The sequence below is a fragment of the Rhodofomes roseus genome (genome assembly GCF_022264815.1).
Source record: "Rhodofomes roseus strain CIRM-BRFM 1785 chromosome Unknown C8Q71scaffold_34, whole genome shotgun sequence".
Lineage (NCBI taxonomy): Eukaryota > Fungi > Basidiomycota > Agaricomycetes > Polyporales > Fomitopsidaceae > Rhodofomes > Rhodofomes roseus.
The window spans coordinates 376,350-401,203 of NW_025952990.1; the positions used below are offsets into that span (position 1 = coordinate 376,350).

The 24,854-nt window shown below is 54.8% G+C and overlaps 9 protein-coding genes across 9 annotated transcripts; 5 read left to right on the forward strand and 4 right to left on the reverse strand.

The window, feature by feature from the left end:
* Positions 1-183: 183 nt before the first annotated feature.
* Positions 184-2,513, forward strand: C8Q71DRAFT_862908 (uncharacterized protein; the record flags this gene model as incomplete). Its single annotated transcript, XM_047928091.1, has 3 exons — positions 184-356; positions 414-1,075; positions 1,135-2,513. The coding sequence occupies 3 exons, from the start codon at positions 184-186 to the stop codon at positions 2,511-2,513; spliced, it is 2,214 nt and encodes a 737-aa protein (XP_047773417.1).
* Positions 2,514-6,207: 3,694 nt separating this feature from the next.
* On the forward strand, positions 6,208-6,708 carry C8Q71DRAFT_691735 (uncharacterized protein; the record flags this gene model as incomplete). Its single annotated transcript, XM_047919869.1, has 1 exon — positions 6,208-6,708. A coding segment is annotated over one exon (501 nt), but the record flags the coding sequence as incomplete, so codon positions are not given.
* A 318-nt stretch (positions 6,709-7,026) lies between these two features.
* C8Q71DRAFT_717665 (uncharacterized protein) lies at positions 7,027-8,085 on the forward strand (the record flags this gene model as incomplete). Its single annotated transcript, XM_047921179.1, has 1 exon — positions 7,027-8,085. One exon carries the CDS (start codon positions 7,027-7,029, stop codon positions 8,083-8,085), a length of 1,059 nt encoding a protein of 352 aa, XP_047773419.1.
* A 377-nt stretch (positions 8,086-8,462) lies between these two features.
* Positions 8,463-9,631, reverse strand: C8Q71DRAFT_911618 (uncharacterized protein). Its single transcript, XM_047929136.1, has 8 exons — positions 9,402-9,631; positions 9,331-9,346; positions 9,191-9,276; positions 9,125-9,138; positions 8,980-9,070; positions 8,862-8,926; positions 8,769-8,809; positions 8,463-8,715 (listed from the first exon to the last, which is right to left on the reverse strand). Exons 1-8 carry the CDS (start codon positions 9,488-9,490, stop codon positions 8,689-8,691), a joined length of 429 nt encoding a protein of 142 aa, XP_047773420.1. The 5' UTR covers positions 9,491-9,631; the 3' UTR covers positions 8,463-8,688.
* Positions 9,632-10,685: 1,054 nt separating this feature from the next.
* C8Q71DRAFT_387989 (glycopeptide) lies at positions 10,686-12,039 on the reverse strand. The gene is made up of 11 exons (XM_047918245.1): positions 12,032-12,039; positions 11,869-11,894; positions 11,756-11,810; positions 11,570-11,707; positions 11,501-11,516; positions 11,361-11,446; positions 11,190-11,294; positions 11,065-11,129; positions 10,933-11,009; positions 10,762-10,871; positions 10,686-10,707 (listed from the first exon to the last, which is right to left on the reverse strand). The coding sequence occupies exons 4-10, from the start codon at positions 11,662-11,664 to the stop codon at positions 10,842-10,844; spliced, it is 474 nt and encodes a 157-aa protein (XP_047773421.1). The 5' UTR covers positions 11,665-11,707; positions 11,756-11,810; positions 11,869-11,894; positions 12,032-12,039; the 3' UTR covers positions 10,686-10,707; positions 10,762-10,841.
* A 1,127-nt stretch (positions 12,040-13,166) lies between these two features.
* Positions 13,167-16,410, reverse strand: C8Q71DRAFT_788454 (P-loop containing nucleoside triphosphate hydrolase protein). The gene is made up of 7 exons (XM_047925220.1): positions 15,853-16,410; positions 14,623-15,508; positions 14,490-14,572; positions 14,238-14,440; positions 14,020-14,189; positions 13,578-13,963; positions 13,167-13,520 (listed from the first exon to the last, which is right to left on the reverse strand). The coding sequence occupies exons 1-7, from the start codon at positions 16,348-16,350 to the stop codon at positions 13,263-13,265; spliced, it is 2,484 nt and encodes an 827-aa protein (XP_047773422.1). The 5' UTR covers positions 16,351-16,410; the 3' UTR covers positions 13,167-13,262.
* A 119-nt stretch (positions 16,411-16,529) lies between these two features.
* C8Q71DRAFT_788457 (uncharacterized protein) lies at positions 16,530-17,986 on the forward strand. Its single transcript, XM_047925221.1, has 3 exons — positions 16,530-16,684; positions 16,789-17,790; positions 17,845-17,986. Exons 1-2 carry the CDS (start codon positions 16,595-16,597, stop codon positions 17,731-17,733), a joined length of 1,035 nt encoding a protein of 344 aa, XP_047773423.1. The 5' UTR covers positions 16,530-16,594; the 3' UTR covers positions 17,734-17,790; positions 17,845-17,986.
* A 1,173-nt stretch (positions 17,987-19,159) lies between these two features.
* Positions 19,160-20,486, forward strand: C8Q71DRAFT_887571 (glycopeptide; the record flags this gene model as incomplete). The annotated part of the gene is made up of 9 exons (XM_047928592.1): positions 19,160-19,257; positions 19,312-19,327; positions 19,382-19,467; positions 19,527-19,540; positions 19,607-19,618; positions 19,679-19,775; positions 19,828-19,892; positions 19,944-20,023; positions 20,075-20,486. 9 exons carry the CDS (start codon positions 19,160-19,162, stop codon positions 20,102-20,104), a joined length of 498 nt encoding a protein of 165 aa, XP_047773424.1. The 3' UTR covers positions 20,105-20,486.
* C8Q71DRAFT_887579 (ARM repeat-containing protein) lies at positions 20,116-24,360 on the reverse strand (the record flags this gene model as incomplete). The annotated part of the gene is made up of 13 exons (XM_047928593.1): positions 20,116-21,100; positions 21,161-21,387; positions 21,441-21,514; positions 21,570-21,655; positions 21,704-22,071; positions 22,127-23,003; positions 23,054-23,165; positions 23,219-23,463; positions 23,517-23,568; positions 23,621-23,890; positions 23,948-24,081; positions 24,132-24,221; positions 24,283-24,360. Coding segments are annotated over 13 exons (3,255 nt in total), but the record flags the coding sequence as incomplete, so codon positions are not given.
* Between the last annotated feature and the right edge of the window lie 494 nt (positions 24,361-24,854).

The window sequence follows — 24,854 nt, forward strand, 5'->3', positions numbered from 1 at the left end:
GCGTGCAGAAGAAAACAGGCTGACAGCGAGCGTCGCGGAGACACGGAACGTGCCCAGCCCAATGTCCTATAAGTACAGGACGACTACCACACGAACTCCTTGCCCAACTTGCAGAACTTAGCCGCAATCCAGCACGCTCAATCTCTGCCAGCAAAGCACCCTATCCTCTGTCTCAATACTGCTATGTCTCCCACTCCTGCCAACAACGCTCTCGCTTCCGTTCAGCCTGACCCGCAGGGCCCTCTCACGAACACGGACAACGGAGACGCCCCTGGCAACGTTGAAAGGGCCGCATCGCCCACGTACGCGCAGGTCGCAGCGCGACCTCCGTCCCCCAGGACGAGCGTCAGCTCCACGTACGTACAGATCGAGAAGCACCCTACTCATCTACACCGTGACTGACGCACTGGCAGTATCGCTGGAGAGAAGGGCACGGCTGCGCCTCCCCCCACTCCCCAACCAATGGAGAGCCCAATCTCAGCCCCGTTCACTCAGCGCGGAACGGTTCCTGACGAGGACGACGACCTCGGATGGACCACAGTCGCGACCCCGAAGAAGTTGAAGAAGACTAAATCCAAAAAGAACAAAGGCAAAGGGAAGGAGGCTGCCCCAGCGTCGCCGAAGAACGCTCAGGCCGCCCAACCCCTGACGCCTGTCGCCTCGCCCAAGAGCACCGAACCGAGGAAACGCAGACGCATGGACGCAGACTACGGCGATGAAGATCGCGCGACTGACAAACGTCAGGAAGCCCCCCTGAGCCTCTCTCTAGCGTCGAAATCGCCTCTCCTATTCGCGCTGAGCTCCCCGTCTCCCTCCTACCCTGCTGCGACGGCTACACCTGACACCGACGAACGCCATGGCGACGGGGATGACATGGCTGTCGACCCTGAGCTAATGCCCGGCTCTGATAACTCCGACCTCCAGTACGCTGCCCCCCACGAGGAGACGACTAGCTGGGACGGAGCTCGAGGCAACCGCTTCGAACACCTCGTCGCTGAAACGCCCGGATCGAGCACCAGGTCCAGCAGGAAAGGCGGACGCGATGCCAGGCGAAACGGACGTGTACCCCAGTCAGGTACGATATACTCTACTAAGACAGAATCGGACGTATAATAACCTACCCGACACCAACAGACAAATTGCTTAGCCCCTCACCGCAGCCATCCTTCTCCATAACGCCGCCGCAGACCCCCAAGCAATCGCGCGGTAGCCGAGCTCGAACGGCAACGCCTGCTGCTCCGTCGCGCATCCCAACCATGTCATTTAAGAAGCGCAGTGTTGGCAAATCTCCAACCCCGTCCTCCTCGCGCGTGCAGAAAGACTCTAGCGACGTCGACATGCTGTCCGACGACGATGTATCTCCCCGCTCCTCGTCCACAGCACGGAGCGCTACTCCTCCTAGTCGCCCACAACGCCGTCACGGTCGAGGACGATACTCGGTTGCTGCCATAGGCAACCCGCCCTACCAGCCACCCTCGACCCCTGAGCCTAGCCCCTACGACATCATCAGGGCCGACCCCGACATCGTAGTCGCCCCGGAGGGCACTCTGAAGAGGGTGCAAGGTGACCGCGCCGACTTTAAGAAGGCTGGCATGGATCCTGGCCAGTCTAAAGCCTGGAACGACTACGGTAGAGACACCCCGCTAATAGTCGCGCAGTACGCGGAGCATGGAACGGAGGAAGCAGGAGTCAACGAACGAGTATCCTTCCTCTACAAGCTAACCTCTCGCCTCTCCTCGAACGAGAATGTCGTTGTCACCCCCGCACACGGAACTCTGGAGTCGCGGTTGCGGAGGAATGGTGCCTTCGCGGCTGCCAACAGGGACCCTCTCTGGTACAGCATTGAAGGTCTCAGCGAGGAGTGGTGCATCGCCTTCGTCCGCGCAGCTTGGCTCCATACCGCCGGCCACACCCTGAACTTCGTTCTCTGGCGTAACAAGATTCCTTCCCTATGCGCCGCCTTTCGCTACACCTTCCGCTTCAGGGCCAAGTCCAGGGAGGAATACATCGCGATCGTGCGACGGGAGCTGCTCAGCGCCGATGTCAAGAAGGTCGTTCTCGAGATCCTCTTGAAGGACATCGAGAGGGGCGGGCGTTGGAAGCGATCGGCACGCGACGACGCCTTTGGCGACATCCTGGACTCCGTCGATGTACAGGTCGTGAGCTGCCGCGTCTCGGAACACACCTCTGAACCAGTTGCTTTCATCTACATCTCTCCTCCTACCGCTGACTGGAACGACTGGACGCGGTTCCGCGACACGATCCAGAACCATGGCTTCGGCTCGCCTGCGGCTGGTCACCCCATTGCCTTCACACGCCGCGTATACTGTACCTTCTGCCACTCTGTAGGCCACCCGTCTGGACACTGCCCGGTCAAGAAGTTCTTCTTCCCGCCGGAGGAAACTCAGCAACTGAACCCGCAACCGCCGACGAACGCGGGACGTGGCGGAAGCCGAGGTGGCCGTGGACGGGGCGCTGGCCGAGGCCGTGGAGGTATGAGACGTGGCCTCTAAGTGGAGGTTCCATGGCTTAGCCGTAGCTAGGCCTGACTGCGACGGTCTAATGTACTGCTCGCCCATCTGTATATCCTCGTTCTTGCCTGTACTACTACATCTGCGACCCTCGCCGAGCTGAGAATAGAACTGCATGCTCTGACAACTGGAACCTCTGAACGATAAGCGACAATGTCCATGTATGCGAGGCAAGAACACCTCTCCAATCGAGGTGCACACACCCAACGGCAAGCCCACATTTACTGACCGCCCACGCGGGACAGGAAAGCTGCCGTGTGTGTCAACCTCGACTCCCTCATCACCAAACCAGGGGCACTATCTAGACTTGCCCCGCCGAGAGGCTTAAGCGACCCTCTCAGTACGCTGAGAGCTAGCATGTCACCTGAGGGGCTCAGGAGCAGCCCCCGCTTGCCGTGGATCGTTGTAGCGGCAAGATTGTATAGCAACGGCGCCACACGAAATACATAACACACCTACGGACGACTTACTGTTAAATGGCCACCAACTTTCCGGGCGGATAGGAGCTGATATCCCCCCTGCCCATGGAAGCTCCAATGACCCCCCGGCAAGATCGGACGGCAGGGCGACCCTCCGTAACTCATCGAGACCGCTGGAAGCGGAGGGCGGCGTAAACGTACCCAGCAACAACAGAGCTGATGTGAGCGCGAGCTCGACATCAACGCGCACGAAGGGCCGTAAAACAAGGGCAACCATGACAGTTGCCTCTCTGAACGTCAATGGAAGAGGCCGTCTATCAGGAAACACAAACAACAAGTGGAATGCCATCAACCACCTACTACGGGAAGACCGGATAGGGATACTGGCAATCCAAGAACCCCATCTAAACTCTGAAGTAGCTGAAGCGATACAAGCACTATATGGGAGGAGGATACACATCGTCAGAGGCGACTCTGACAATGACGGCGTCCAAGGAACGGCCTTCATATTGAATAGAGAAATAGTCGATACATCCCACGTACAAGCGAAGAATATAATACCCGGCCGCGCACTCTCAATCACGACGAGATGGCATAAAGAACATAAGATCACGATCCTTAATGTGTACGCTCCGAACGATCCCCAAAGAAACAAGGCCTTCTGGGAATCGTTGATTGGGTACTATAACGGACACAGACAAGATCGCCCTGATGTAATAATGGGTGACTTCAATATCACAGTCGACACGATTGACCGCATACCACCTCGGGAAGATAACATCGGAGCAACGACGGCACTAACCTCGCTGCTCCTCAGCCTCCAGCTCAAAGACGGCTGGCGAATGTCAGAACCAAACCAACGAGACTACTCTTATCCACAGAGAGCTGCAACCTCGAAATCAAGGATCGACCGCATATACGTCACAGATAACATCCTTAAATCGTCGCAGTCGTGGTCGATAAAGGCGACGGCGGTCCCAACAGACCACAAACTTGTCTTGGCGAAAATCAGCACAGCCCAGGCACCATATGTAGGGAAAGGCAGATGGTCGATTCCTCTACACCTAATGAACGACATCAACTTCCAACGAGAAGCGAAAATAATGGGGAACCGTGCACTGACGAAAGCAAAGCGATACACTGATAACGGTGACCGTGACGCACACAACAACCCCCAGCTGGTGCTTAGCGAATACAAGAAGAACATTGTGACCCTAGCGAGAAACATCATGAAGAAGAAGGCCCCGAAATTAGACGCGGCCATTAAGAAGCTCACCACCGACATAAACAGGATCCAGAGTCTACCTTCATACACAGAAGACCCCCTCCTACTAACAGAGGCAGACGTACTCCTAGACCGAATCATTCAGCTAGAAAGGAAGCGCTACCAACATATCCGCGAAGCGACGACGGCGAGGTATGCACTCAACGCAGAAGCTATCAGCAAATACTGGTCGAGCATTAACAAGGAAAAGAAGCCGAGAGACATCATATACTCACTGAAAGTACCCGGCACCGAAGACATGATAACTCGATCGGATAGGATGGCCCAACTCGCCCGCGACTATCATGACAAATTGCAGGAACACGACGATCTACAGGACGAAGATATGGCCAGATCAGAACACATTCGACTTGCTACAGAGAAACTTGAGTCGCAACTGGATAACTATGAAGCGGATGCACTACGCGCCTCAATATCAATGGATGATGTAACCGACGCCCTAAGAAAGGCGAAGCCTGGGAAGGCAAGTGGGCCTGACGGTATCCCCTACGAGTTCTGGAAGTCAATGCATGACAACAACGAATCGTCAGACAACGAGGAGGCCAGTTTCGACGGAGCGAACCTACTCCTACTGGCCTATAGGGACATAGAGACCTACGGTGTCGACCCTAAATCCGGCTTTGCCGATGGCTGGATGTGCCCGATATACAAGAAACACGATAGACGCGACATCAGTAACTATAGGCCAATCACAGTGCTAAATTCAGATTACAAACTGTACACCAAAGTCCTGGCTTCGCACCTGGCCACAGTCGTTAAAACAATCATCCACCCGAACCAGGCGGGCTTCATCCCAGGACGTCGCATAACGGACCAAACGCAGACGTGTCGTACCATGGTAGACTATGCTGAAGCTACAGAGAATAATGGTGTAATAATTGCGTTAGATCAGGAGAAAGCATATGACAAGATTAAACACGACTACCTGTGGGCGGTACTAGAAAGAGCCGGAGTGCCGCGCAAGTTCATTGATCGAATTAAGAGTCTGTATGAAAATGCAACGACAGTAGTCATTATCAACGGCGAATCAAGCACTCCCTTCAGGGTTGTACGTGGGGTGCGGCAGGGGGACCCACTATCCTGTCTTCTCTTCGACCTAGCCATAGAGCCTCTAGCATGCGCGCTCCGCAGCTCTAACCTCCGCGGCTTCACCATACCTGGAGTGGCAGAACGCCTGATCACTACACTGTTTGCAGACGACACATCGACGTTCCTATCCCAACAAGACAAATGGACTGACCTGTGGTCAATTCTTAGCAAATGGTGCACAGCAGCGGGTGCACGCTTCAATACTGGGAAAACCGAGGTCATACCAATCGGAACAACAACATATAGAACGGAAATGATACGCACCAGGAAGATAGATCCATCCTCAATGAGCGACGACGACAGGATACCGGACCTAATCCATATTGCGAAAGATGGTGAAGCCGTCAGGATCCTAGGAGCCTGGATCGGGAACAAGACGGAGAATGCCGCTGTATGGGTACCGACAATTGAGAAGATACAGAAATTCCTGAATAGATGGGGATTCTGTAACCCGACGCTCACCGGCAAACGCCACATCATACAAATGGGCCCGGGCGGTATGACGCAGTATCTAACCACAGTACAAGGGATGCCGGAATCAACGAGAATGACACTGACAAAGATGATCAGGAACTTCATATGGGGAAAAGGTAGAGCACCGACAATAAACATGGAGACACTGACCCAGACCAAGTACGAAGGCGGACAAGACGTCCTAGACATCCAGTCGAGGAATGAAGCGATCGATCTGATGTGGTTAAAGCGATATCTTCAGCTTGACGACGATAGACCCCTATGGGCCTTTGTGACTGACGCAATCATTGCACTGAATGTTAGCAAGGCGGCCGGCGCAATACAGAAATCGACTCAACTCAACATGTTCCTCCAAAACTGGAAACCACGGATGGATGGATCCTCCCCGCTACCTCACTATATAAAGAAAATGCTAAGGACGGCGAAGAAGCACAACGCGAGCTTCGCGGCCATAAAGCTGGACAAGTCCCTAAAAGACCAACTACCTGTCTGGTACCACATCAGCGCGTCCAAGCACCTGAGAAGACTTGACAACACTACCATAAGTAAATGCCTGCGAATGACACACGGGGCCACAACGGTAGCAGATATAACACGAATAGCGAGGCATGACACGCCGATCGTGATGAATGACAACAGCAACGACATCTCCTGTACATGCATAGACTGCGCGAGTGAGAGGAGGCTAGGATGTCAAGACCCACTAAAATGCAAAGATGCGGCGAGGCGACTAATACGGCTCCTTGAGCAAAAATGGAACCCTACAATAGACTCACCGAACGATGGCCTGACTCTTACAAAGAAGAGGCTGGATATCAATGCCAAAGCAATTGAAAGTGGAGATGCAGTGACGTTCAACCCCTCTGTAACAGAACGAGGAGGACTAACGGAAGCCTTTAGGGTGTTTGTCGAGAGTGGAAACATAGCAAACCCACCTGCGATCCGCCCGAAGAAAGGAGTGACAATTGCAGCAGAGACGCGTAAGGCATACATCTTAGCGTGCCCCAATCCAGACCCGCCCAACAGGAGAGGAAAAGTGAAGCCAGATGGGAACGGATTCCTAATCATGAGACACGACTCAATCCACAACGACTTGACAAGACTGGAAACGCACCTGATTGACGACCTACAAACAAGTGGAGAAATATCCGCGGCGTTACATGCTATTCAACTGATCCCGAAAGACGCCCCGCTACACTTCATATGCGAGTCAAAAATGCTAAGAGTCATGTTAATTGACGAGCTAGAAAAGTGGGAAGATACGGACTGGAGAGGAATAGGCAACCGCGAGGCATGGAAAGCACTGGTGAATGTCCTGAGACAACGCTGCGCAATAACGACCTTCCGAAAGGCCAAGAGCAAGATCGAAAGGCAACTGATGACTAAAGGACGGTCCACGGCTTGTCAGTGGGCGAGGATCACAAGACCCCTCACAATAATACCCCAAACAGAGCCATGCTTCAACCTGTCTGGTGTACGACTGAAAGGCCTTACCCAACGCTTAGCCTATAGAATGATTAGAACTCGCAACCATACGACAAGAGCAGCAACTGAACGTAACCTAAGTTCAATAATACCCGAGATACGAAAACCGAACAGACGCGACACATCAGCAGCAGAGCTATGGACAAGCCTCAAGTCTAAAGACATCCGGAAGACAATATCAGATTATCTATGGAAATGCATACACAACGCACATAGAGTGGGCTCGTTCTGGGAGAATATCCCGGGATATGAAGATCGATCGAAATGTTCATTCTGCGATGAGACAGAATCAATGCGACATATACTAATAGAATGTCAAGCTCCCGGTAGAGACACAATATGGGACTTAGCTGGGTCGATATGGAGGAACAAGCAAGCGGAATGGATTCGACCAAGCTACGAGGAGATACTAGGGATGGGTCTACAAGAGTGGTTTACACGCAAGAACAAACGAAGACCGTTAGCAGAAAGGTTCTGGAGAATCCTAATCTCAGAATCAACGTACCTCATCTGGTGCCTGAGATGTGAAAGAACAATAGGACATGAATCAGACCCAGGATGGGTCCACTCCGAGAAAGAGATCGTAGCACGGTGGACGACATTAATGAACAGACGTCTACATTTAGACATGACGATGACACACCACAGGTTTGGCAGACAAGCGCTTAGGAAAGACCTAGTCCTCGGAACATGGAGAGGAACGTTATTCGACGAGCATGCTCTCCCAGATGATTGGACGAGTATAGATAGGGTTTTAGTGGGTATTACACCCTTCGTAAGCGATGCTAGAGGCGAAGGTTAACTGAGTCCCACACTGGCGGCGACAGCCGTGCTTAAACTGCATTTTCATCCCTGGAAGCAATAGCGGGGCAACCCGCTGGCTGGCTGAACCGTTGGGGCTAACCAATTGTTAGCTGCCATAGTTCATTAAGAGCCCTCCAAAAAAAAAAAAAAACTAATACTGTCTCAGGACTGTCAGTACGACATGGCGGCATCTGCTAGTCCTGCGTTGTGACATGCGGTAAGCTATGGCATTATTGGCTTGTATGGAGATACAAAATGGTTTAACGGATGAGGTTTCAACAGAGAGCGTACAGGCTAGCCCGGCTCGGTATCCCTGCATTCCGCTGAATACACAGAAGGCTTCATTACCAACGCGAAACCTTCCAATATATTGCTGTTTGTCTACTGGCCAATCAACTTTTGTTGGTCCATAGCATACTACCCTCAGGGTCTTGGTACGATCCGTTATAGTGTCCTCAAATGTGATACAGAGCGAGGCTTTGAAATCCATCAAACCCCGGTGTGTATTTACATACACAATGAGCACATAATATGTAGGTCGGTGAGAATGTTGATAAACAACAGACCGTCATACAATGTCACTCGCTCCGTGAAATCTACACTAGCAGAACGTGATCTCGATGTCCACCTGTAAACATAGATGTTAGTCCATGAAGGAGTTGCATGTGCGATGAACCTTACATTGTCGGCAGCGCAGGTCTTAGGCGACGAAGTAGTGGGGCCTACGGGTGCTACGTCAGCCGGTGACCACTTGTTGAATGTAGAGACACTCACAGGTTTCACCGATACCATCGCAGCCGTTGTAGAAGCTGAAGCTGACACATGGGTCTTCAGTTTCTCTACGCAGTTCAGATTGAGCCCAATCAGTAAACAGGAACATGAGAATGCCGACCTGGCAACGAAGAAGATTTCAGCGCTACTATCACCATTGGCAAGTGTCACATCGACGACGGTGCAGTTGGCGCCATTCTGACCGCAGGTACCTGAGAAAATAACCTCAACGATGACGCAGTTCAGACACCTCTATGACGACATACCATCCTGCAGGTAACTGCTAGCCTGTCAGCGCTGCTGTATAACAGAGACAAATGGAACACACGCACGCAATGAGATCATACGCAGGGCCATTTGTGGTGTACGCAGCACCGCCGCTGGACAGGAGCTGGCCGCTCTGCGACCACAGTTCCGGCTGAGAAGCACGTCATTGAGTACACCAGACTTGCGAGTGTAAAATACACCCTACTGTGCCATAACCGCAGCTGAAGGCTCGTCTCAGTTACCTGGCAGGAAAGATGTGAACGCGGTAGCACTTACTTGTTAGTGAAGGTAACGGTGTGCGTCTCCGCATTGGCCTGCAGAACAGCAAGTACCGTCGTGAGGAACGCAACAGTGATCTTGAACATGCTGGCTGTCGAGCTGGGTCGATAGCTAACAAAGAGGCTTCGCTGACCCTGCGGTGCTTGAACACTCTGTGCGACATTTATATCCGTCGCCCCTCGAATTCACCTGCTGTCTGAGCCGATCATGGTAAGGCCCCCTGTGAGAACAAATACTCATGAGCGGAATAGCATATGCAAGGGGCTATAGCCCGTTGAATGTCAGCGCGCCCATCAATGACCTTGTTTCGACGCCCAATCAATGCGCCTGACAGCATTAGAATGTAGCTCATTGAGCGGTAAAACGTGACAACGCACGACTTGACAGCGTCTCAACTTGAAGTTGACTAGGCATTCGACAGACAACCACGAGATTACCTGAGCTCTTTGATCAAACGCTCACGAGCGACGGCAAGTAAGTGGCGTGGACTCAATGATAGTCGGAAGATGGCATATAGCACTGGCAGTAGTACGACACCCACTGTGGAGGGATCTGTAACAGACGCGTAAGTTCGGAATGAATATATTTACGGCAGACTACGTCATATTGTGCCTCCGAGCGCATACATGATTATGTACTCACCAGCTGAATAGATCTGCGCAGTCATGCCAGATGTCTCGCGCATCCCATAGAGTTTACTAGTACTGGTATGGTCATCATCCCATACTTATCACGAGCTCCGTTCTGCCACACAGCGCCACATGCTGTTTGCTAGAGGATATGCTCGACATATAGCCGGCGTGAAAGAGTCTAGACTCTAGGCTGGGCAGGAATTCTGGGTGATATGAGAATGCTTCCGACCTACTACAACGACTGAGGTCACGGTCTCACCTCTCCGGTCAGTCTCTCCGACAAACATCGGATGCACTCTGACGCCACTCAGGACTCGGAGCGGCACGTTCCGGCATACAGAGGCTTAGCCAGTATAAGAGCTTGCCGTTGTCAGAGTCCAGACACACAATGGTGACTAGACAATTGTCGGCGCACTGTGACAGTGCGGCGGATGTTAGTAGGGGATGATGAGCTGTCAAATTGCAGCTGAGTCGGCCTTACCTGGATTGTACAGCAGACACTAGGTATCCCGATCCTGATATGGCGTCCACCAGGACGTGAGCACATGCATCCTCTAGCAATGGAGCGCCACTGAAATGACCACGTTCGTGAGGCTACCGGAGGCGCCGCTGTCAACCTCCAGCAAGGATCACATTGAGACCATTCGAGCCGAGCGTGTCAGTGGCCGTCGCTGCGTACCCGTCTTTCAATATGCTGGTGACTCCATAACGTTACAAAAACATACATATCGTACACACTCGTTGACGATCAAAGACGGGGAAGACGAGATACCCATAGCCACAGGCAAATACTAACGGGACTTGTTCAGTCACAAAATGTGATAGAAAGGTCTACCTACAAAACCGCTACGTTAGCCGTACCCCAGTGTACATTTAGCCACTACGCCGGCACTCACATTATCAGCGATGCAGTCAACCTGGACCCCAGTCATGCCCGAGGTGTGGAATGCGTCGGGGCATTGAGCGTATGTGCCTGTCGCTCTCGTTAGAAGCGGCGAAGCTAGATAGCAGGACCGGAGTCCACTCACAATCGGCACCAGCAGGCTCACAGCCTCCGTAGTAGCCGAAGCCGCTAGTCACACTGAACTCGTGGCTATTGTGTAGTAAGCCTTGATAGTTCAAGGGAAGAAACACGGTAGGGTTCTAGACGTACGGAGGAATAAGACTAATGTCTGCGCTACTGGCTCCGTTGATAAGGGATGCCTCGATTAAAGTGCATCCCTCACCGTTGTTGCCACAGCTACCTGTCTGAAGGTAACTGAATCGCGTTCACAATGTCCGTAAATAGAGCATACTTCGCATCCATAATTAAGCGCAGACCCACGAGATCAAGCCGGGAGCTTCACCATCGAAGGTGATAGATGCTCCTGTTGAGGTATAGAGCGCCCCATTCGGGCCCCACAACCAAGGCTTCAAACAGCGTAAGGATCGAGTGTCCGTACTTGTTAGAAAGAAGTCACGTACAGTTCCGTCGACGCACCTAACAAAGGAAATAAGATTGCTAGCTATTACAATCAATGTCGTGCGACTTACTTGTTCACGAAGGAGACAGTGTGAGTCTCGGCATGCACACGGACAAAGGCAATAGCAGCGGTAAAGAGGGCGGCATTCAAGAGCTTGCTGAACATTGCTGTGGTAGGTCGCGAGGAGACTCTTGGAAATGATGTGTACCTAGGTGTGAGCTCAGCACCTCAAGACAGTGATAGGAAGTCAGCGAACCTTTATACCCGGGGATTCAGGCACGCAGTACCGAGGTTCAAGGACGCAGAGACAACTTCGTCTCAATTTTCAGCTTCCGAGACGGTACTAGCAGGAGTGCGCAACTCACATACCTTAGCACTATCACGTTAGACGCAGCCTACATCTCGTATAGTAAGTACCAAACGTCACCACAGGACGTCAAGTCATAGTGAGTGTACGTACAGCCCTTGAGCATGAACGATAATGATCATCACTACGACACTTCACCGAATAGGGTTGCAGTGCCCCACCTACCTTTCGACTCTGGAGATGCGTCGCCCATAACGTTTGGTTCGGTTGCTCTGCATTCAAGTCGTCACAGCCGATAGGTCTGAAGCACGACATTCGTTCTAGTTTATCAGTGCGGAAATGTTACTCGGCATGGGCTGTATCGTACCTTCCCGCACGCAGTTGTAGTGTGACCTTCCTGTATTTGGTAGAGAAATCATTCAATCAAAGACATTATGTTGCGTAATTGTGTCGGCAGACAGTCGTTGCGTGTACTGCCAGAAGGTAGCGTCCCGCGATTTCTTCCGTAAAACGCCTAGACTGTATATCGCTAGACGCATATTTGTCAATGGGCGCGAGGGGCGCTGGATAAGAGTACACCATGCACACACCAAAACCTTCGTTCAGGTCCGTCTCCAATCTGGACCCGCCGCACACTTATGATCTAGGAACAGCAGAACAGATGTATGGTCAAACAGACGGTCCATGACGAGCACTTGGTCAGACTTACCCTCGTCCAGACATCGGTCGCTGTGGACTCCGCAGAGCCTTGCATATATGAAGCTAAGACAGTTTGGGAAGCCACGTTCCTTGTCGGGACGGGTGACAATCGTTTTGAACTGCGCAATGTATGAGTAGTCTCTTGGAGCGGCGGCGCAGCGCCTCACAGGGCTGGGTATCAGCTCATGAACGCGAATGACTCAACAACCTATCTAGCCTTGAGAACGTTCTTGCGTACACAGCATAGTATGGCAGGCACCTCATAAGCGTCCAAGCGTGACTCAAAGTTCAAGCTTCAAGGCAGGGCATGTGCATGTAATGATATCAGCGCAGATCAGTGCCTCACCTCGGAAGTTCAAAGACAGCCTAACCAAGCGCAACATGAAATGTAGGCCAGGAACCGCTCGTCCGACATGCTGAGGCGCTCGAGACACTTGACTTCTGCCCGGTCTTGGGACTCACTGGAAAGCGACCGCAGCCGGGGACATCGCCTCTCCGCGAAGCCGGGCGCCCGCTCTGCCACATAAGCTCAGTCAGACAGTCGTAACGCATGTGGAACATAAAGAACGCCATGACTTACCATTCGACGGAAGCGGCGCCCCAAGTTTCTTAGACCATGGACGCCACAGAGAGGAGGGCGTCAATCCCGAGGTCCGGCAGCACGAAGACGGTCGACAGCGCCCGCGCCACGGACACAAGTAGTGTGCATCCCAACGAATGTCCGACATGCAAGATGACTTACATAACATACATGCAGCTACACGCTCAGAGTGTTCTTCCATTGCACGCCGCCGACCTCTCCAAGAACCCTCTCCACCTCAGCATGTTCGAGGTTCAGGGCGACTCGCCGGTCGTCCTCCGGTCGGCGCGACACCGCAGCGCCATCTTCGCAGAGCAGCGCGTGAGACGCCACGAGTGAGTCAAGGACGACTCTTAGCTCCCCGGGTCCTGGTCTGCGCACAGTGTCATTTTCGCCAGCTAACAAGCTGATGTATACGCAGTGTTGGTGCTGAAGCTATCCCGACTGCGGTTGAGCGCCTAGCTTCAGCGGAGGCTAGGAAAGCGCGCTTACCTCTCCCCACTTAATCTCCTCGACGCCCTCTCGCTTGATGCACCTAAGGAGCGCGGCCAGCATGAGGCGCTCGTGAAAGCTCAGCTCGCGCAGGTACGCCGCAGTCGGACTATTCTGCATGCTCTTGATGACCTCCTTCACGTCGTCCGTCCGCGCCGTCCTTGAGCGTGGCTGGACGAGTTCCACCGCCCGCCTGCAGATGTCGAGTACGCGACGCGCGTCGCCACTGATGGAGGACACCTTCATCGCCGCAAATCTTACACCGTCGGGGGCCATGACGTCGGGCGTGTCCGTTGGCAGGCCCTCCTTCGCGCTCTGCAGTCGGGCGCGAACGATCTTCTCTAGCTGTGGGGTAGTGTAGGGCTGGAAGTTGATGCGTGTCATGCCTGAGGTATCACAAGAGTGAGCGTCTCGGATCAATTTGCACGCTGAGGAAACTCACCGAGACGACTCCTAACTCTGCCTGTCATGACACGCTCCGGCAGGTCCATCGTGTTCGCTACAGCTAGCACGACAAGCTTCGAACCAACTAGCGTCGGCCAGTTGAAGAAGTTGTATACCACGTCCTGCTTGCTCGTCATAAGCTGATCGAGCTCATCCATAAGTACGACGCTAAGCCGGAATCAGAGAAAGGTCCCGAGAAGTAATGTTATGACTAACCATGCGTGTCCGCCTGGCCCAGCACGCTCGCCCGCGCTGAAGTGCTTCTGGAGCGACTTGAGTGCTTGGTGCGAGCTGATCTTCATGTGTCCCTCCCGAGAGACGTCGTGGCCACATACGGCCTCCCAGAGCAGCCCATATGCCGCAGCGGGCTCTGGTATTCTCAACCCGTTGATCTCAACGTATGTGAACGGATTTGCTTCCTGTAGTTCATCAGCTCAACGCTGCGTAGGAGGCTCAGTCAGAACTCACGTTCTGCTCTGCCATACGCTTCAGCTCCCGAACTACCGCATGGACGGTCGCAGTCTTGCCTGTGCCAGGCACGCCAGATATATCTACGAAAGGGGTCAGAAAGACACAAGACGACGATTGTGTAATGCCTTACAGATACATCCTCCGCTGCCCTCCTCTAGCAGCTCCTCCACCGAACGCAGGATTCGTCCGTACTCATCCTCTCGACATGGTAGGGCCTCCGGACGGGCGGCGACATGCAGGACATGCATTGAGCGCAACCACGGATCCTTGCTCGCCGCCAGTCCAAGTTGCGCCTCCAGCTGTAAGCTGACGCCTGCATCCGTTGGCGGCGGCGGACGAACTGCGAGGGCGGTGCGCTTGCGTTTCCTGAGTGCGGCCTTCGAGTGCGGTGTCGGTTGAACGAGCAGTTCTTTCGTGGGTCGAGACCTGCGGGGAGTGCGTGGTGTACGCGGCGTGCCAGGTGCCCCTGCACCACGTTTCCGCTTCCGAGGCGTCGTCGGAACGAATCGTTCTTCCAGCTCATCCTCCTCAATGTCCTCTTCACTCGTATGCTGGTCGTTGAGAGCAACATCGAAAGAGCTATCTCCTGCGTCGGACTCCTCCTCCGTCTCGCGAACTCGTCTCTTCAACAGTCGATCGACAGCCTCGTCGTCGCTGCCGTCGCTTGTCCTCCGAGAAGGCCTCACACGTGTCCTCTTCTTGGTGACGTCCTTCTTGCCGGTGGGCTCTTCATCGGCAACGACAACATTCCACGCGTCGACGCTGCCGCTCCGTAGACCATCACGCCTCAGTGCGTCCTGCCGGAAACCGTCCCAATCGAGTGCATAGAACAGCCCACGCCGAGGGTCAACCGCGGAGGCACAATAGAAAACAGACTTTTCTGTCTCCTCGTGTACGTAGACGGGCTTCCGTTTGGTCGACGAAGGTCCAGCTCGACTGGATGATATTGAACATCTGGATATGATGTTGGACGGAGGAAGTAGAGCGGTTGATGTCAAGGAATAGTAGATCTCATTCTGTGACGGTTGTCAGTATGAACAAGAAGGGTTGATAAGGGAGTGCTCTCGCTGGGACCTAGGTCTCGCCCACTTCAAAGCAAACTGAGCAAGCGTATGGCTTACGCAGCACTTGGGCAAGCAGCGGGCAGTGTATTGCCGTTACAACCTCCCGTAGTTCCCCGTCCAGTGCGAGACTTCGAAACCCGATGAAATTTCAAGGGTAAGGGGACTTCAAGGTAAGCAGGACGGTCGGCCCCCCTTTGCCATCAAGACTGAGACCCGGGTCGCAGCGGAAGCACCCAAATGACATATATCCGCGGCAGACGGCAGTATTTGGATCACGGATGGAGAGCACAACGTACCTCCTCGTACTCTCTGCGTGCGCGGACAGCAGGGAGTTCGGATGGCCTGTTGAACCAATGCACCAGGACCCTGCAGCCCTTCTCGTCTGTCCCGCCCTCTGCGGCGACCGCCAGGACGGCCACAATCACAGCGATGCTAGCTTGCCTTGACATCGTCCTCACGGATACCGCATCTCCAACCTCGAAAATCTCAGCTGCCTCGTCGCCGAAGACGCGTTCCTTGCCCTTGGCTTTGTTCGCCCGTCCGTAGACCCTGACCGCGCGCCGCACTGCCACGACGTTTCTCCTCGTAAACTGCGCGTAGTATCGTGTCCTGCAGGTCGACAGGTCAAGGTCCTCGTCGTCCCGTTCCTCCTCGTACAGATCCGACAGGGTGGCTTCACGTTCAAAGACGGGTTCACCGGAAGGCGCGTCGGCGACGCCGGAAGACTGGAGAGGTGCTCGAGTGGGCACTGGCTGTCCGCGCGTCGATCTTCGTAGCGGTGTTCCCTGCGACATTTCAAGCAAGAGACTGGGGGCAGAGGAGACGAGGCAGAGTCCGTGTTCGCTGTTCGCGGCAGCACAGCGCGTCGCACGACGTAGGCGCCGAAGCCACATTCCTTAACGCGACCACGTGATATACCGTGGGCGCTGTCGGAGCCTCCTCCTCGGCCTCCTCCTCCTGATACTCAACTATCGCCATGAATCCCGACATGAACACAATCCGCTGAACTACCGAAGTACTCTGCCCGCCTACGTGCACATGTTTGACAACGACTCCCCGTCCCGCCTTCCTCGCGCTGGCAGGAGAAGCGGGAGGTGGCAACGTCGGAACAGCAGTGAGGAGCGCAAGGTGCGTGCCCTTCTCGTCATTCTTTTGTCAATCGTTCCCGTCTCTTCTCTGTGTCGGTGGATGCTAAGCTCAACGTCGATGCGCAACGCATCATGTTCATGCAGATTTGCCACTGGCTAGATGGCCTGGAACACAGTGAGCCGAACACCTGGCCCGGACAAGACGCCTCCACAAGTAACACGGACGCCTCAAGACCACCATCCCGAGCATCTCAAGATGGGGCTCAGAATGCTGGAAATTCGGACGCGGGCGGAGAAACCTCGAGTTTCCAGCCTCCTACTTTGGATTCACGACGCGGGACGACGAGGCGTGCTCTGGCCTCTCCAATCACCTCGGATGCCTTTTGTACCGACTATGTGACTTCCTGCTCCGACGATCTGATCCTCTCGCACTCATGTTCTAGTACTGCGGTTCGCAGCTCTGGCGCACATGGAGAAAGCTCTGGCATCTCGACGTCCCACAATGGGAAGCATGCAGGACGCACCATCTCAGGCTGGACATCAGATACGACAAGGCTACTCGCAACCGGCTTCCAGAGATTGGGACCAAAATCTGTCACATCGTCGCATATGTCCGGTACCACCCTCGTGCCCTCCTCAGCGTCCTCGTCGTCTCCGCAGCTCGACTGGGCGAGCTACCCGTCCCCTCACGACGGCCGCGCCGATCATCTATCTTCTTCAGCCAGCTGCGGGCATTCTAGACGCGAGTTGTCACAGCCAAGTCACACCTCCGTCGCCAGTACCACAGTGTTCGACAGTGCCGACTCTCTCACGACTACCTCTGTAATCAGTAGGCACCGCTTAGCCTACCATCGCAAAGTTGATACAAAGGCAGCCCCTCCGAGTGGAGACCAGGACCTGTTCCTATATATCCCCACGATGCTCAGACCCCTGCCGCCGCTACACGCCCCATCCCTGGGCTTCTACCGACTTAGGAGCGCTGGGAGTGATGCATCTTCGTCGTCAGCCCAAAGCGAAGGTCAAGTGGACCGCGCCCAAACGGACTGTCTATTCGACACGATCCGTGAAGCGCTGACTACGCCGTTGTAACTCGATGCACGGCCGCGCTGGGCTTTCGGTTTCAAACATATCTCCTGTCTTCATGAGGTCTGTGGGTTATTTGGGTCGCAATACCGTTGTTTTATTTGACTTGGGTTTGAGGTCGGGGTCTTTGCGTTTACGGGTTATACTAGAGTATACCAAAGGGACTTTGCAGAGTAATGCCGGGGCTTCCTGTATCGTTGGGCTAGCGGTTAGTCTACCGACCGTGTAGAAGATTATCGTATACATTGCGGCCGGTCAAGCTCAAGCTCAAGTGGCCGCCGCGGGGGTGACGCCGCAGGCCGCAGGACCGGGTGTTTGTCGTTATTGTCCAAGAGCTTCGTCCCTGACCGAGTTTGGCAACTTCTCAACCGTCATAACCTTCAGGCCGACCACTTCGGTCTGTCCGGAGCCCTGCTGTCGGGGCGTGATTGATGCCCATTTTCGAGGCGAATCCGTCGTTGAGAACCGCAATGGCTGGGTAATGTGCGAAGTGGTAAGTTACGTCCATCCCTGCAAGCTGCATCGCTGTGAGTACTGCCGGTGTTCTGAGTTGACAGACGTTCTGAACTGAACGACGCTGACAACTCCCCGAGTATCGTTGGAGACATCACGACGCTTGTCTACAGGGGGCAAAGTTGCAGAGCCCATGGCCGTCAACTCGGAGACGGTGGCGAAGTTGGTACTGACTGACGTAGGATCCGGAGCGCGCGCTTAGCTATGAGTGTCGTCGCCGGTGCACTGCCAATGTATGACCCAGCTACTTGCAAGCCTAGCCCTTTTATGCGGACACACTCCAGGTCACACACTAAGTATTATCCTGATCAACAGGCCAAGCCTCTAGCAATCAACGTCACGGTTCGCCGCACAGAGATGTCAAAAGTCGTGAGATCATGATGTTTAATTCCTAGTACCGTTAACTGACGTCGCCGTGCGCTCTGGAGGCTGCGGAAGGATCACACAAGTCAAATTCCAGTCATTCGGGGGCGGCTAACTAAAGCGTCTAGACGTGGCACGATGAGGCTAGGATCAACGGAAGGCAAGCTGAGACAGCCTCCGAGTTGTTCCACGGGAGCTCGATCCGCTCAGCTTCATCTACTGAGCCCAAAGCTCAGTGAGTTGATTGACTTCTACTCTCCGGACACCGCAACATGCCTCCAGTGTAGGCGTATCCACCTAGTTCTCGCTCATCTGCGGTCATCTCGGAACTGAGACGCATTTTTTAAGTGGGCGACCGCAGGCACAGCCAAAGTACATCCCAGGCTCCGTGGATACAACGTCGGTGCATAGGTAAAACATGATCTCTGGTCATTGTTGAACACTTAAAAGCAGACCGAAGGCCGCGATATTGTAGTTCAAGTTCGAGATCTGCTCAACTGCTGGTGGTTCGGTCGCACTCTGCCTCCAACGACGTAACGACCAGTAGGCCTGTGTCATGCTATTCCTCACGCTCCTAGAGCATGCGTTGAGAGCGTACTTCCTCGTCACTGTCGTACATGCGCAGGAACAGCACATTGTTTCGATTGTGAACAAGTTAGTAAGACATACCCTCGACATCGTTCGTCACACTGATCAGTCGCTCTCTAGCTGCGGCAAAGGCTATGTGAGTGTACTGCACGTTCGGAGGAGGGTATACGTCTGATGCTTATCTACGTAGCCTGTGCTGGGAGGACTAGACGGTCGTCAGTTCTACCCGACGAGTGAGCCCGTGGTGTTCGTAGGCCCAGCTTTAGGTCTATTCTCGTGAGCATATGTCTCGTCCATGCCAAGTATGAATCCCGCTGACGTTGAAAGCGGTATAGATATCTGCAATACAGTGAGCTATATGGATTTAAAGCATCACGAGCGATCACGGTACTGACCTCACGGCGAACCATATAAGCCGATGATGACGGTTCGTGTGTTACCGCGCCTGTTGACATCGAGAACTGACGACCGCGACTGCTTCGCGCAGGCAACAACGTATGCGAACAAAATGGTGAAGGGTGTACGACAATCGAAGCCTCGCTCAACAGTAACGGCAGCAGTGCAGACATCTCACTTGTTCCCCCGTATGTGCCCGGATATTGTATCTTGTTTGCTTGGGGTGACAGACGCTCTCAGCCATGCGTTCTCGGTGACCACGGGCTTCGGATATTACGATGGCTGTGACGGGGCCGGATTAGACTGTAAGTGTTCGCTCCCTGCGTATGTAGACATAGGTTTATGGTGAGTCACAGGTACCAACGCAGACTGTCCCGGAGCGAAGAAGCATAACTCGAGCCAGGGCTGGTTACCGATATCTTGTTCGGCTGCGAACGTAAGGTTTATCATCATCTGTTCGACGGTGAAACATACTGACATCCCACAGGTCAGCCTCGGAATCACATTTTGCGATTGAGACATTCCTGTGTCAGCGTCCACTACGAGACGAGGGAACAGCGAAGGAATAGTAGCGAGGGCAATCCTGTAGCATGTCCGAAGGGAATCAGAGATCTATTCGTAGACTACGCCAGCCATCATGTCGGTCTCACCTGTATTGGACCGTGATGTGTACGCACCAACCGACCAGCCGCGGTATTGACGGTCAGACAGATACGCAGAGTATGATCGTCGTTGAAAGTATGCATTAAGGAAACACAGTAATGAAGGTGATATCATGGTATTCCGAGACAACTCTGTACGATGAGCAAAACAATATTCCAATCTTGCGGTCAAACCCACTTCACCCTTACCCGTCTACCCCACAAGCGCTCTATGCTCCTGGCACGAAGGGACCGAGGCCGGCCGCCTGAATTTTCGATGGATCCTCACGGTTCAGCGCACCGATGAGGTTGATCAGTTCCGCGCGGATGTCTTCGCCAACCTGCTCGGGGCCGCTGGGATCGAGGACGAATGCGAAGACATGCAGCAAGCGATCCATGTAGGGCTGGAGCACGGCTGGATTCGTCTTGAAGAGGTGGAAGACGGCGCCGAACACGGGGCGGTTCTCGAGGTAGTCGTTCTTGAGCGGGAGAGCGTCGAAGAAGACGGGAAGCACTTGGTCGAGGGGCACGGCGGCGGTATTCCGGACGATCATGCGCCCGACGGCGCCGACGGCGTTGTCGCGCGCGTTAAGTCGCGGCCCAGGCGCATCAGCAGTGACAACGAACAGCGGCCGGAGCGACGCAAGCACATTGAGATAGTGCTGCGAGAGGTCCATCTGGGAGTGCTCGATCAGGAGACCGATCGCGAATGCAGCGTTGCATTGTACTTCAGGCTCGTCATCGGAGAGTGCACGGAAGAAGAGTTCGAGAAGGGGTTCCGTGTAGGGTGTAACGGCGCTCTTCAATCCGGCGATGATCTCCGACAGGCAACCAACAGCAGATGAGCGATCGCTCAACGACCGGTTCTTTTTCTACACGCGCGAGACAGTTAGCGTCCGAGCGACCAATGGTCGGAGAGGGATAGTACTTACGTAGTACTTCGAGATGAGGGGGAGGAAGGTCTGGAATGCTTGCGCGAAATTCGGGCCAAGAGTGTTCGCGAGCGCGGCGACGAGGTCGCCTGCCGAAGAGATGAGCATGGAGTCGTACTCTGCCTGATCCTCCGGTGCTTCCTCTTCCTCGTCCTGATCAGGGTCCTGCTGGCAGATAGCCTTCTGATCGAGCACCTGGTTCGCGATGGTGCCAATTGGCTCTAGGCCTGTGTATGAAGTGAGCGATTTGCGAAACGTCAGTGTGCAGATGTGCACTCACGTCCTTCCAAGAAACCGGGGCCGACCTTGTTGATGGTCTCTGCCAAGCCGACGCACAGGGACGACACCACCTTCCTATCGTAGCAGGCCCGTTCAGTGAGTGGACGATTTACGAAAGCGTCATACGTACTTATTATCCTCAGACTCGTACATCTCATAGAGAGGGACCCAGATATGGTTGATGAGCTGGACGACCTGGTTGTCCAGCGGCGCAGCCTGTACATGACTTAGCAACTACCACTCATGCCGATGCAACGAACTCACCGGAAGACCGGGGAGCCACTCTTGCGGGTTGCTCAGCTCATAGAACGTCCGGACGATCTCCAACAGCGAGTCGACCGCGGACTTCCTGATACCGTCGTAGTAATGCGGGAGCAGGCCGATGAGCTCAATCGTGCACTGCTCGACGTAGGGCAGGAAGTGCGAGCGGGTCGCGCTGAAGAGCGTGCCCATGGTGTCGGCGGCGATCTCCTTCTCGATACAGATCGTGCTGTTGACGTCGAGGAGCTTGTCGAGGTCCAAATCCTCCTCAATCTCGACGACAGCGCCGCCGTTCTCGCCGTCGGTAATGGTGATCGCGTTCGCCGGGGAGGTCCCCGTCGCGAAGCTAGCGAGGTTCTCCGAGTTCGACGCTGCGAGCAACACATTAGTACATCCCCTCGCTCAGCAGAAGATGGCGATACGCACTCGCCACGGCACCGGACTCGTCGCCGTGCTCCGCCTGCTGGCAGCTCGCGATCAGTGCGGGGACAATCTTGGGCAGGTATACAGCAAAGTCGTCTCCAAACACACGCGACAGGATACCGAAGAACAAGAAGCTGCACTCGCGCAGGCGAGCGCTGCCCATCTGGATGCCGTCGAACGCGCAGTTCATCATGTCGGTCACGTACGGCGCGAACTGCTCCTTGCCAACCGCGTCTGCGAACGTCCCGACCGCGTCCATGGTGATGCCGCGGAGCTCCTGCTCCTCGCCCTCGTTGCGGAGGACGAGGAAATGCTTGAAGCGCTCCATGATGCTCGGGAAGTACGGGAGGAACTTATCACCCGACGCGTGCGCGGCGCTGCCGATGGCGCCAATGACGACGGACTTGACGGAGATGGGCGCGGTGTCGAGGAGGCCAACCATCTGCTGCATAATCATCTCGAGGTAGAGCCCGATCGTGTCGTGCATGACCTCGAGCAGCGCGTCGAGCGCGGTGCACGCGTTGCGCTGCGTCGCGGGGTCGTTCACGAGCTGCATGATGGTCGGCACGAGCACGGCGTGCTTCGACCCGCACTCCTCCTCGAGCCACTCGCACAGGCAGCTGACCGCGATGCAGCTCGCCTTGCGCACCTGCCCGTCCGAGTCGTGCAGGCCGGTCTCGATCATCGGCCACACTTGTGGCATGAGCGGCGTCATGTACTCGCTGCAGCCCTCGACGGACACGCCGAGTGCGAGCATCGCGCCCCGACGGAACGCCGGTTCGGGCGACGCGAAGTACTGCGAGATGAGGTTTCGTAGCGGAGGGAACACCTGCGTGGGCGGGAGGTTCGTCGCGAGGCAGTCGACGATGCGGAGGGCGGACTGCAGAATTGTTAGTCGCTGCGCACTGAACAACGATGCCGGATACGTACACGAGAGGGCGCATCTTCGTCCGCATCCTCGGGCTCCGGTTCGGTGGTAATGGGCATGAGGCCCTCGAGGATGGCAGGGGCGAGGTTGTTTGCCTGCACCTTGGACTTTTTGCTGCAATCAAAAGCGTAAGCGGCGCGCGTTGTCGTAGACAAAAAAGGACTTACTATTGCACGGTCCAGTTGAGCGCGTTTAGAGCGAGGACACGGAGCTCGCTCTCGAAGGTGCTGTTGGCACCGCATGTGAGGAGGAACTGGACAAGCTGTGGGATGTGTTGGCCGAGCAAAGGGGTCTCGAGGATGAGCAGCGTTTCGAGGACGTCAAACAGCTGGCGCGCGCCCTGCTCGTTTCCGTTCTCGACGCACTGACCAATCGTCGCGATCATCGAAGGGAGCATGCTCTGGAATGCTTTCTATAAATTGCGCGATGAGAGACAGTCGACCTGGATGAGAATAGGATGCGTACGATGTCCTCCTTGTCATCCTGGTCGATGTACTGTGCTACTACGCCGAGCGCACTGCGCAGGTGTGAGCGATCGCACTACGGACGAGAGGATAGACAGGACTCACCGAACGGTAGTGATTCTGACTTCGACACTCTCTGGGTCATTGAGGAGGGCTCCGAAGAGGGTGAAGAGCTCCTTGAGGTGGTTCTCGAAACCTTCGACGATATTCTCGAGGACGGTGTAGAGGATGTAGATGCCGACTTCGCGGTGGGAAGCGGTGGCGGAGGTGGAAGTCTGCTGGAGGAAAGGGAGGAGGGACTGCCATTGTCCGACGGGGATCTCGATGGCGGCAACGGCGGCGATGACACGGGCGGTGGAATGGCGGACGAGGTTACTGGGAAGGACTCACAGGTTGGGATGCTACTGGCTAAGCAGAAGGTTGGCGACATACCTGGGGTCGGAGAGAACGAGCTCGGGGAGCTTGGCCTTGATCTGCTCGCGGTCGGCCTGGGAGACTGACAACCAGAGCTCGCCGCTGTTGACAGAGACGCGCTTGCGGAGCTCTACCGCGGCGAGTTGACGGACCTGGATGTGTGTGAGCTCAGCAGGCGACTGGATAGGATCGCGCGACGCACAGCCTGGTCAGGGGAGCTCGCGATGACGCTGGCGAGGGCGGGGATGCATGCCGGGTTTTTGTAGTACTCTCTGTTGAGCTGAGCGGTGGCCTGGACGCGTGCGATGGGCGAGTGAGCGGGGCGTCGGGCGGGAGAGACGCGGTCGACTTACAGCTTTGAGCTGCACGGTATCGTTTGCAGTCGACTGGACGAGGAGGCTGTGGAGGCCTTGCACGAAGTTCGGCTGCAGCAACGGTCAGTTTCGCGCAGAGACATGAGAGACGCTACGCACATCCATGGTGTCCAACGACGGAGGGGCAGACCGAGCAGGACGAGGCAGCAGCGAAAGCCGGACCACCGTCCAAATTTTGCGCTGAGTTTCGATTCTTCCCACGTGCGATCGATCGCCCCCTCCACTGGGCGCTACTGCCCCCGCCCGTCCGCCACCCCGACGTACCACCTGCCGTTCCCACACACTGCGGACAAACCCCTTTGTTTGGCGTCGGATAAGTCTCAGATCATCGTTAGAATGAGTATATCATCTCGAAATCCGAACATGAATTATTATCGGTGACCGAACATTGAAAGGCACAGCTCCTCATTGGCTGCCTTTCAATGTTCGGTCCAGGAAAATAGATAATATTCGGATTTCGAGATGATATACACGTTCTGACAATGTTCTGACGATGTAAGCGCTCCGTGCAACCTGCTTTGTCCGCAGTGACACTTACTTACTTACTAGTT